The sequence below is a fragment of the Habropoda laboriosa genome, unplaced genomic scaffold (assembly GCF_001263275.1).
Source record: "Habropoda laboriosa isolate 0110345459 unplaced genomic scaffold, ASM126327v1 scaffold136, whole genome shotgun sequence".
NCBI classification, from domain to species: domain Eukaryota; kingdom Metazoa; phylum Arthropoda; class Insecta; order Hymenoptera; family Apidae; genus Habropoda; species Habropoda laboriosa.
This window is the reverse complement of record NW_017100245.1, coordinates 179,326-192,257: the sequence shown is the minus strand read 5'-3', so window position 1 is coordinate 192,257 and position 12,932 is coordinate 179,326. Positions and strand designations below refer to the sequence as shown.

The 12,932-nt window shown below is 38.7% G+C and overlaps 1 protein-coding gene across 1 annotated transcript in view; it reads right to left on the bottom strand.

Moving 5' to 3' along the window:
* Nucleotides 1-9,789, bottom strand: part of LOC108572123 — a 65,312-nt gene extending 55,523 nt beyond the window's left edge. The window contains exons 1-2 of the mRNA XM_017934316.1: nt 9,767-9,789; nt 9,200-9,262 (exon numbers count right to left, since the gene is read on the bottom strand). Of these exons, the coding sequence (XP_017789805.1) occupies nt 9,200-9,256 (57 nt within the window). The 5' untranslated portion in view covers nt 9,257-9,262; nt 9,767-9,789. The remainder of the gene's footprint in view (nt 1-9,199; nt 9,263-9,766) is intronic.
* Between the last annotated feature and the right edge of the window lie 3,143 nt (nt 9,790-12,932).

Genomic DNA, 12,932 nt, shown 5'->3' with positions numbered 1-12,932 from the left:
TTTCCAAAAAGAGTAGAGTTAAATTCGAAGCGTGTCATCAGTTATGAAGAAATTTCGAAATTTTCTAACGATCTAATTCTACAGAAAGTGTGCAGCAGTGTCAGTTTGTTTGTGGCAAAAGTGGTAAATTAATTCATCTTGTTGGTTACTTTCTCATAAATTAAGAATTTTCATTAAGAATTTTTTCAGGTTATTTTACAGAAAACTGGGGCAAGACGAGACAAATGAGTGGAGCAAGATGTGTCCTACCTTACCTCACTTAACTAATATTATCTACTGATACTTTTTCTTTGATATTTTCTATAATTTTAGTCTTATTAAGGATATTTTAGCAGAAAGTTTGTGACAGGAACGAAAAATTCCGCTATTCTTAAGAAGATCGAATCTGTATACTGTGAAGCATGTTACACTGCTCCCCCAAAAATTGCAACAGCTACATAGAAATTGGGGTTGCACAAATCTGGAAATCACATACGTTTTTCGGGCTGCTTCGAGGAAAGAATTAACCTTTATTAACCAAATTTTAATCATTTTTCCCTTTCAATACCCCGAACAATATATGTAAATTTCAGATTTGTGCCATTTCGTTTTTAAGGTGTTGCAATTTTTTTCGCGAGCAGTGTATTACTTTACGATCTGAAAATCAGCGAACACTTACTATGCATCTCAATGCTCGTCAGTTCCTACTCAATAGCGAATGACGTATCATAATCAATCAGTCAATCATTTTCTTACAATCGTGGGAGTGTACTTCTGGAAGATTTGGAGAACTGCGTGACGAGAAAAAGAAGAGAAAAAGGACAGAAATGCTAAAAAAGGAAAAGGACTGCTACGAAATTAAGAACAAGTTCGAAGTATTGAACAAAAAAAAAAAATTAATTAAGCTACATCCTTGTCAAGAGAATCTTCTTTTCATTTTTGTTCTTTTGATTACCTCTGCATGCATCAATCCATATAACTTTGGGCACACGAATCTTAGACTGCTTTGTGTAAAGTATCGATAATGACACGTACTTCATTTTGTCCCTGATTACCTCATCTTGCCCCCATACAAGCCCCATCTTACCCCACGTGAGGTGTAAGACGAGAAAGATTAGTGTTTAACACGTTCAGCACGGCAACGAAATTCACGAAACACTTCACTGAAGCGTTTATTATCATTTACACTTAATTTTTTCAGTTTCTAATCTTTTCAGCTCTTAACTGTACGTGTTTTTTCATGGAATATTATAGAATAATGTGGTCACCGGTTAAGAAGAAAAGGGTTTATACAAGGTTCTAATTCCCGTGATCTCAATTTTGTTGCTAAAATTTAAAAACGAATGTTTGTTCATTCTAGAAGCGCTTTAATACATGTTACACGAACAATGTATTCGATTTTATCTACGCTTCTCTTTAGCGTTTCCATCTTACTTCGCATTCCCCTACGGATAATCAGTACAGAAATAATACAAATATTGTACTGTTTGTAATTTACACGAAGAATCTCTTCCATATCGATAATTATAATTTTTACACGACGTTTTAATGCTTGCATAATGGTCGCTACACATGTGCAATACTTTCGCAATATCGGAAATATATGTCTTACAATGTATATTTCCATCCACGTTCATCCCAATAACCTGGCAATAATGCGAGTAATAAACTCGCGAAAGAAAAGAAAATTGCCGTAACTACTGTGAAAACAATGTCCATAATGTCCATAAAAAGAAAGAAGAAAAACTTGAATAAGAAGAGCAACAATATCTATCTCGAGCATGTACGAAGCGACCGCGGTATTGGTGAATTATCGCTACCAATTACTTGTACGCATGCGAGAATGGATAAAGTAAACGCGGAGAAAACTGTGAATTAATTATCCGGTTTAATAATAGATACAAGAAGAAGAACGTAATGACTCCGTCATTAATTCCGCAGAGGCGACTCTTTGAATGTAGTCGAATCCACGACGATTCGGTCGTATCGAGTGAGCCGGATGATCTAAGCGTTGTCGCCGATGAAATCTGAACACGTGCTCAATTCCGACAACGGCCTGCTAAAGCATAAGCGCGGACTTAGATTTATGTATGAGTGAACTGAACTTAACACTAACGGCTAAGCCGTTCACGGTGTCAACGAGGGTCAAGTGGGCCCAGAATGCGACAATCCTACACTACGACCGAAGTGCGAAATGTACCGCGTGGCAGTTTTCGTTGTCTGGAAACTGGATCGTCGATGACGCTTCTAAGGAACTACACAACCAAATTGACCGAGAAATCGTTTAACCGTCTCACACTCTATCCTGATTATCGTGTCACTTGTTAGTCTCAATTCCTACCGACAATTATCCTATGCGCTATCGAAATTGTCGAAATATCACGATGTTCGCGAATTCAGAGCATCCACCCTACATCACTCTATATTCTTTTCTTCTTTTTTAAGTTAATATCATTTTTTATTTAACACTTGTCAAGTGAGTTATAAAAAGCTTCCCTCTGATGTTCACGACAACGTTACCTAGAATAAAATTACGTTTCACTTTTCATGATTAGCTCAATTTTGCAGGAAATAATTAGCAAGTGAAAACTCTTTTCTTTAGTTGTACCAAAATTGTGAATGAAACTTCGTCGAATAATAAAAATGCCAGTTAAAAGAGAATATAAGTTTGCTCTGTGGGGTTTATCATGTACCGGGTGTTTCGATGTTTAGGGTACAAACATCATCAGCCGATAAAACTTGCAAGGCTGGACAAAATTCTTTTCCAAAAAATCATTATTACCTTGCAAAAACTGTCAATTGTTTTGTAGCACGTTTCGACATACGTTTCATAATCTTCCCTTATTACTTAATAATTTTTTAGTAAAAAGTACCTGCTCGATAAAGTAAGGTCTTTTATGATATTTGACATTGCGCAGATGATGATTATTATACAAATAATTAAAATGACTGAAATTTTATTCGATCATGTTGCAATAACACTTGGTTACATTTGTGCATAGTAAAAGCATACAAAGCAATTTTTTAGTACTTCAATTATTTTCCTAAACATTTACTTAACAGATATTCCTTTTATCTTTATGCGTACATATATGGAAAAAAATGTTTGCTATACGTTATCTCTTAAGATATCTAGTCTATTCTACATCGTTTGTTAGTGTTTAACGAAAAAAAAAAAAAAATCAGCCAGGAGAAAGCGAAACGCAAACATCGTATTAGAAGTAAAAAATGTTCGATTGATTCCTAATGTTTATTGGGTGTATAAGTAGCTCTTTGATTGTTAAGTACGTGTCAGTAGCTACCACGAAATGTAAGCAGCTTGTTCGACACAGTTTTCGATCCTTCGATAAACTATTGCGATATTTTGCTAATCCATTACTTTTTCTCGATAAATAGAGTCCGTTCTAGATTAGATTGTTCGAAAATCTGCGATAAAGGCGTCAGAACTTTTTAATCGCATTATTTCTGACATCGTTTAACACGTTTCCGCGCGTATTGATTCGACCAAATTTCTACATACGCTCGAAAATAATCGATTCCTCCCTACACTCGGTAGGTTGAAATTTTTTTAATACCACGAAAGAAAAATTGTACTCTGCACTTGTCATCGAGATAACCGAACAGAAAAACCGATTATTGTTCGCAACGAGCTACTTCACACGCCGCGTGTCCGTAAAATATAGAATATTGTCGCACGTCGGGTACGAGAAACGAGCATAAACGAAGGAGAAAGAAGCGAACGAGCGTGAGGTAGAACAACAGCATTCCCGAAATTTAAGCAAATTCGATCGGAACGACGTAATAACGAGCCGCAAGAAAAACGTCGGAGATATTCGGCGATCGCAGTTGATCCGTCGATAGGCACTGTTCCTCTCGAGGCTCGAGTTCAGGTTGCTCATTTTTTCACTGATCCGGACTGTACCGGGATACCAGCTACTGTTTCGGGAGCTGCTTCAAGGTATGCACTCGCAAAAAACACGTCAGACCGCTGAAGACCCGGGCTTGGAGGCGGGAGCAAGAGATAACGAGAGAAAGAGAGAGGGGGCGAGGAGGAAAGGGATCAGAAGGCGAAGGAGAAGGAAGAGGAGGAAGAGAGAAGGAAGACAGGAAAAAAGGACAGTGAGGAGGACACCGTAAAGGTGGCGAAGAGAGGGAAAGGAGCACAAGCCTGACACCGGTGTATAAAGTAGCGGACGAGGGAGGAAGGCAAAGCCCGGAGGTAAACGTGGATTGGAAGAGGATGACGGGTCTTTGGCTCGTTTCCACGCGAGGAATGAGGATGAACGCGGGCCTGTAAGCGGGAACGCATAAGAAAAGGCAACAGGTGGATGGGGTTAGCGGCTTATCTGGCTAACGCCCCAAGTGATATCGTGGTAACTTCGACGTGACGCGAAAGGGGATGCACTGTTCACGAGTTTCACCAGAAGCTGCGTTTCTGTTTTTTTTTTTCCCCCCCACGGCTTTCGAATCCAGGCAAATTGATTTTTCTTTTTTAGCCGACTTGTCTGTCAATTATTTTTCAATAATCTGATTTTATCTCGTCCTGGCTTTCGCGAACGTTACTCTTATCGAAGTGTAATCAAAATACAAAAGTATCTCTGCTTAAAGCATCGATGATTATCGAATGTTATTCACTTAATCGATAAGAAATTTCACGAAGCAGAGTTAATTGATCATACTTAAGTTTTGTTAACCGTAACTCGGGTTACTTATTCTTCGTTGGAAGCAAATTTTATATTCTGTATTTCTAAATAATTACCTAAAGTATCGCCTTTGTCATTTGCCTACTTATTCGCAAGAAAAATCGACCAATTCTTCTCATCTCAAAACTGAACAAATTCCAAGTTATTTGTCGAGAAACTACGAGAGCTACAGTTGCCAGTATTTGTACAGAAGCCGATAGAGAAGAAAAAAGAAGGAAGAATAAGCGAATTCGACTGTTTTATGCAAAGCGCAACATCGTCGGGAATTAATACCAGCATTGCAACAACGATTCGACATCGTTTATCGGCGGATCAGCTTATCTACCGGGTGTAACGCAGATACTGCTGACGACGTTTCCTGTCCCGTTGTTTCCCCTAAATACGATAGCCTTACCAAATAGTCCGGACTAACCGAATGTCCTAGGAACTCGGTGAATTTATTCCAAACCAGATTTGTATCGCGTCTTTTTAACGAGCTTACGCAAGATTCGACTAAAAATGGCCGGCTTATGGTTTTTAGCAATTGAACGTAGGTCCAGTTCGCGGTACTCCTTGCGTCAGCTTCAATGATCTTCTAAATTGACGCTTCTTCCTATCGCAAAAATTTCGCGGTGTCTTTCGTCTTCTTCAACCACTCCACCCAGGCCTGCTTATTATTTCCTTCAATCTCATTCCTACCGCGTGGATTCGACAATTTCAGTAGAATTTCTTTACCGCCTATACCGATCAATTATAAATTATCGACATCTGCTAATAGATCTCGCGACTGCCCTCCGGTTTTGTTGCTTACTCACTTTGTTTATCAAGAAGAAAGCGAAACTTTAGAAACAGTAACTTTTCAATGATAAAAAAAAAAAATGAAATATAGCGCAAATTCACAATTTCATACGTTTCGTGCAGTTAGAGCGGTCAATTGTTAAAGCGCTCAATTCAGTTCCTGGCTTCTTTCATCGGTATAATGTTTTAGTGTTCGTTAAAGGGAGAACTGGTTTATATGTCGGTGACTGTTTGTTAACGAGTTTTTCACGTTGCAAATTTTCTGCAACGCGGTTAATCTACGAATCGGTAATTACGTTTACAGTATGGACTTTAATTTACAGGCGGTAGATTATAAACAATTTCGAGAAGGTAAAAATACTTAAAAATTTTTCGTCGACTGGAGATTAGCGATTAAATAACATCGGCTGTATCTGTTTTTATCGAATATCGATAGAATGGAATTAAATGTCTTCGTGGTTCACGTTAATCGTGCAACATTCTAATCAGGCTTATCGAAATATCAGATGGCCGATATCCACGTACAATAATTGGCCCTCTTCCCGTGGCAGATAATCCCTGGATTGATGCTTCCATGACTACGTTACGTAAATTGCTCATTCTGTTACCAAATGTTCACCGCCTTCTAGTCATTTCTAAAAAAAAAAGACTGCGTAAAACAGGAGGAGTATATCATTTCACTCGTTTACACGTCAAAATACATTCTTTCCATCGATATGATCACACTGTGTTCCGTGAATATTTCAAAACTATAAGTGATTATACTTCGCGCGGAGAACGACGAGCAACTACAATTTCTATGGTGTTTACTGGGATTAAATAGAACTGGTTGTTATTGGTGAGCATTTATATACGACACTGAATCAATTAAAGAAAACTACAAATTCAAAATATATTACCTATGTAAAATTTCATTAAATAGGAAAAACATCACACATACAAATTAATTCGGTGCCTTTTTTCAGAGAGTCTGGAAGACTGTCAACTCCAAATCGCCATACTTGTTCCAAGAGAAAATTCGTTCAAAATAGTAAAGATCATTTTGAACCTCAAAATTGTGTCCGATTTTCTTGTAAATCAACATTTAAGTTTGCGCAAAAAATGCACCGAATGAATTCGTACACCTACTAATACTACCTCTAACGATCGTTACAATATATGCTTGGAAGAATGTGGTAAACGAGCGGTATCTTCCCAGAAATAAATCACGAACGTTACACTTACTAGACAAGTGACGTAGAATGTAATACTAAATATGAACATTGCTATAAATATTAATAGGATACTTATGTCGTGCTCGACGCAGAAATAGCAGAGTAAGGAACCGTCCAGGAAAGGGACGGGAAAAGCTCTACGTGCATTTGATGTATCGGCTTCGGCGGTCGGATAGATGGATTATAATCATTCCGGTAGCTGGGGTGGTCAAATACCGTGACCATGCGTGCCTCAAACCTATCCTCGGACGTACACGTGGCCTCGGAGTGTGTACGTGGTACACTCCTGCGCGCAATGCAACAAGGACATGTCTTCGGCTATCGGAATCAGTGCTTTCCGCTGTTACGATTCTCAATCATCGAATATGTATTTCTCTTCTCCCAAATTCGATCTGGTTAGGTTACCGTACTGATTGGAAAACATTTGAGAATCTACACGGTGTTCTTTAAACGCAAAATTCGTCGTTCGAAGATTAAACAGTACCTTTGCTAAAACGGCTTTGGAATATCTGATTGTTACTTAACAGCACGACTTCTAGACTCGAGACAACTTTTAGAAAGTGTTTTTAAGGAGGAATAATATAGTAATAATATAGGAATAATATAGGAGAATAATAAGTTTAACGAGATATTAACATTTCACGATGAAAAGTCGAGCATTCGATCACAGTGGACGCTAATATTTATTATTTATTCGGATTGTGATTATAAATAATCGTGGAAAAATTGCAATTTGTCGGGATACGAAACTGAATTGCTGCCGTTGTATACGATTTGTCCTGGATTTTCCCCTCGATTTTCAACAGCGGAAACCAAATACCTGTCATACCGTGAAATGATCGCAGAAGGTCAGAGTTGGGCGTTCAACAAACGCTGTACAATACTACTGAATTCCGATACAAACACTGTCCCTGCGTATTTTAAGGAAAAATGTGTGCTCCGCTGTTCGTAATCTCGAAGTCTTCCAGTTCTTCGGTAGAAGTAGAATAATTGCGTTACGAGATTAGCTTTAACTTGGCCATCTTTTCCCTACCGGTGTGTGACACACGCGCGATAAAAAGAAGAAATTACACATGACTCGATGTCCTGTCGCATTCAGTCTCAGCTTACGAAATGAAATTAAAAACAGATCGCGAACAGAGATTACGAGTGATATCTGGGAAAAATTTTGGAACGCGTCGACTCTTTGCATTTCAGCAAAATCCTGAAATTTCACGTGTCAGATTAAATTTCTTCGATTTCAGTGTGAAATCGACGTAGAACGGAATGTTAGATAGAAACGATACCGTTGTCTAAGTCGATGGACTCGACATTAAATTTAGCAGAGGTACGCCAATATTCAAGTCAGAATTGGAAATTGGAAATTTCTGACGATCGAGAGATCGACTGGTTAATGAAGACGCGGTTTTATTGCACTAAATGCCAGAACGGGAACGTAGTTGTAGCACAGGAAGAAGGCAGGGGCACATCCGTACCGTGGTCAGAACCCGTGACCCCCCGTACGTACACGTGTAAACGAACGTATGCCCATTCACGCAACACATACGATCCGTGGTTTTACCAAGGATTATCTCCTAACCCTGTCTACCGCCTCTACAGCCGTCCCGATGGCCGTTTCTAGATTTTAACCCCTTAAATGTTATGGCGCATCACTGAAAGTGCAGTCCGCACTGGCATGAATTTTTCATCGCTAGCTAAAAAATGCAAATATGTCCGTCACTCCCACTGTACATCGATTTTAGCCACGGCGCATATATACGACATAACCGTTTAAGGGGTTAAAGCATTGCCTATGTATATTTCGTAAACTTAACTGCTTGCCCCGATTTATACTCCGAAAGATTCGTGTAACGAAAGACTGTCGTGTAACGACTTCTCCCTTCGTATCATTTGTTGCGTTTAACGAAACACGAAATTGTCAAGCCGCGTGAGTTCATAAGGTTTTGTCATTGTGAACTGCGCATAGAACTTACCGATTTGCAAGACGAAGTTTAATTTATTTCATTTGTCAAAATATTACGCATAAACGAAATAAATAATTCTATGCTTTCAAGTGTTTGAAACGAAATTACTCTTATTTGTCTCCTTTGACACAATTTTTGAACAACTGCGGTTTCCAATATAATTATTTATTTCTATTATCCAATAGAAATTCGATATAATTGAATCCTTATTTCCTGATCTTGTGTACAGTATACTTGCAATCAAGTATAATAAGCAATACGTTGTAAAATCAAATTTTATAGTAAAAAGCTTTTTCTTCGTAAATCTTATTGAGACTTGCTTGAGGACAAACTGATATCGGAGAACTAGCTTAGCAGCGAGTTCAAGTGCTCTCGAGGGCAGAAATTGGTAGGGCAACCAATTGGTAATGCAATGCTAGAAGGGGTTACTTTTTCAACGATCATATTCACGGATTACCAACATTACCAGGGTGTTACATTGTTTTTAATATCACTATTCTAATGGAAAAGCTAAACGGCTAAAAGACTTGATATTAGGAAAGGTTATAATTGCATGATTTACCTGTACTTGATCTGTTTTCGTGTTAGCAGCCATCCATGCCTCTACAAACGTGTCCATAGCGCTCTGAAAATCCATTCCCTCGTAAAGAGTTCCTCAATAAATATCCCGGGACTCGGAAGTCGCCCCCATTTTTTAATTTTACACTGACATTTATTGCTTCGATGATTTTCACCGATTTCTGTCTGCTTTACATATCGAATTTACCAGCGGTGGGGCTCTAAGTCGCTACATCTTCTTGCTATACACCTCGCGAGTACAAATTCTTTCGGTAGTTCAAGTCACAACCGAGTCGATGCATGTTTCGAGTATGCTTTTATTACTTCACGCCAATTATCAACATCGGTACGTTAATATCGTGTAACAAGATACGCACTTTACTTTAAATTTTATAATTGAACCGTACTCGATCACATGCCATGACAGAAGCTTTTTATTGCGACGTTATTGATGATTAAGGGAAAATCATATTAATATCGTTGAACGGTAAAATCGATTAAATCATCGGATCAATAACAAGTCGACTGCGCGCACTTACAACTAGATAGCGAAGAATAGTCTTGCACACACCGTGTTTGCGGAACGATGCGACAATATCTCGGAACTTAATGAAAACGGCGTGGAACGTGAATTCTGTGCCAGAAGTACTAAAACTTCGATAAATACCAGAGTTTATTTTCTATGTTTGTCTCGAAAGCTAGAGTTCACTGTTCGTGTCAAATGGGAACACTGCGTTGATACATATGTTTGCACTGGTAAAAAATCGTTTTACAGGACACTCCAATAATCTTCCAGGTGTTTGAAAGATTTCGAAATCTCGACGTCTGTCCGCCTCGAACGTGTTTGTAAATACGTCACTAAATCAGAATCATCTTCGGCCAATGATCAAACTTTCATCATGTCCGAAAAGTCTTAATGTCATTGTCATAGAATCACTCTAAACGATCGATAACAGGCTCAATCTCAATATGATCTCACAATAGTTTAATCGTTCGATGTCGTTCAACGAACACTGTTCTCAGTCATCTGTTCCAAAAGCTGAATGCTGATTTTCATTGATCTTGACGAAGAAATCCATCCTCGATGCAGAACGTGGATCGAAAGCTTTTTCGTAATAAGATTCTCGATCATGTTCTTCTAAGGAGCCCCGACCCCGCGAGAATAACACGTTCGCATGGGACGGCGTTCGAGCCGCGACTGTGCGTACCGAAGCGTCGCGGCGCTCGTTCTGCCCCTATGTTGCCCTACCCGCTGTCGTAGTCACCCCACCACCTCGCCGGTTACCATCGCCCACCGTGGAGGGACCATCCTTGGTCTTCACTCGGATGGTTCACCCTCAAACCCTCCAAATCTACCTTCGTCATCGGTGCAGTCCCTCTGCTTCTCTATTTTTTCCACCCCCTCCCCTCTCTCCTACCGCACCGCCGCGCTTTCTCTCCTTCTTCTACCTTTTCTTTTTTCCTTCTGTGATCCGTCCTATCCCCCATCCTCGTCCTTTGCTCATCCACTTGCTCCTTCTCTTTCGTCCATTTTCTTTTCCTTTTTCCCCGCATTTTCCTTCAAATTTTCCTTACCTCTTCTGATTTTTCCCTCCTTTGCCCGCGTCTTTCATCTTTCCGCTTTTCATTTTACGTCTGTTCATATCCACATTTCTCTCCGTCGTTTTTCATTATCCACTCCCCCCCCCCTCTCTCTCTCACACTATCATTCTTTTTCTCTCTCTCTCCCTGCGATTCAACTTCCGATTCGGACGTGTCCGTACTGCTTTCGGCTCAGGGGTGTCTCGAGTGAAGCACACGTACACTGCTGCACCTGTGCACCCGCAACACGTTATACGGGACGTCGCGATGCGGTTATTAACGAGCAGGGGTATGAAAAATAAGAATTAAGTTCTCTTTCTAATTTTCCGATCGTGCATTTCGAACCAGCGCCCTAGACTGTGATTTCGTTTCCTCGTGCTCCGAAATCGTGCCGATTTGCTCTTTCCTTCATACGCTTTGTGCTTAAACGAAAACGGGTCTGTTCTGGACTGTTCGACAATTCGAATTTCTTCACGTTCACGTAATTTAGTGGTAATGCATACTTGTGGACTGCAAAATTTGAAATCGTGCCGATTTGCTCTTTCCTTCATACGCTTTGTGCTTAAACGAAAACGGGTCTGTTCTAGACTGTTCGACAATTCGAATTTCTTCACGTTCACGTAATTTAGTGGTAATGCATACTTGTGGACTGCAAAATTTCTATTTCTTTTTACGTTGCGATGTCGTCGAAGTTACGTAAGTATCATATAAAATACTTGGATATTTGACTAACTCTTTTTCAAAATATTTCCATGTTTGAGTGTACAATAACCGGTAGAATTCTTACAAAACATGAAGTGCATGGAAGTTGTAACATATAAAAATATTAGCACATCGAATATGCGCATTCTCTAGTACGCAAGCTAAAGTATATCATTTACTATTTAACCATAATCCCAATTCACTTTAATACCCTATTAATATCTTCGTCCAAAATGTATACACGGTAATGGTTATGTCACAATGTAAACGCAATTGTGTAAGTGTAACACATTTCGAAAAATACTAATAATAAAATTATTTACATCGAGAGAGATAACTTGCACTTTTAGTATTTACCTATTTTTCTTACATTTTCTTATCATAGCAGTGCACTCAGCATTCATTTAACGTATAATACCGATAATTTGTAGGTTAAATTCACGTATTGCATAATTTGAGGTTATTATCAAATTTCGCCAGTAGCTTTTGAAAAGTTGATTTGGATTCTGAATAGCAACGTGTGTTACGGTTTTATAAACTGAATAATTTCATCATAGCAAACTTCTGCTCACAAGAAACACCCTGGCGCACGTACAACACCTATAAATCTGCAGATCATCGTTATTCAGCAATAAGATTGCAGGCATAAGTATAATATTAAGAAATATTCGAAATTAATGCAATTGAATATGTATAAAATTTAGAAATACGTGATTCTATAGAATTGTAGAAAATGGTAAAGTTTATAACACGATCGAATATCGTTCACGCTTAATAAAATGAAAGAAACAGCGTTTAAAAGTAACATTTCCACGTGCAAATTTTCAGATGCAATTTTGTTAAACTCGATCTAGTTATCCAATTTCTATATTTATGCTCGTGAATGAAGATAATACCCGTATTTATGAAAAGTGAATGGTACATTTGCCGCGTTCATCTCGAACAGATTGTTTAAAATATTAAAGGACATAAATGGATACAGGAATTATCTGCTAAACAATTCACTTCATTCAAACTTTCTCACGGAGGTTATAGTGTTATGGCATTATACCTGTCGCTAAAATCGGCTATTATCAATTCCCGTACGATTCCTTTGAAATTATGATATTATACAGGACTTTCTACATTTTTTAAATAATCCTGTACATTTAACCGATTTAAACAGTTAAGTACTATTATCGAGCAGCGCGCAATGCAAGACTAAATCTATTTGCTTCGACATTTCTCAATTATTTCAAGTTTCCGTTGACGAAATCTCAACGTTCGACCACTGAAATTTTACTATAGAAACAAAGATAATGTCAGATCAAAGGGACTAACGTATATCACGGACGATACCGCCGACGATTTTGGCTTCAGATTACACAATTCGAGGGAATTAATTTTCCGCTAGACATGAGCGATGGCGAATAAGTATAATAATATCGTCACTCGTAGCTAACACATCTGTGAAA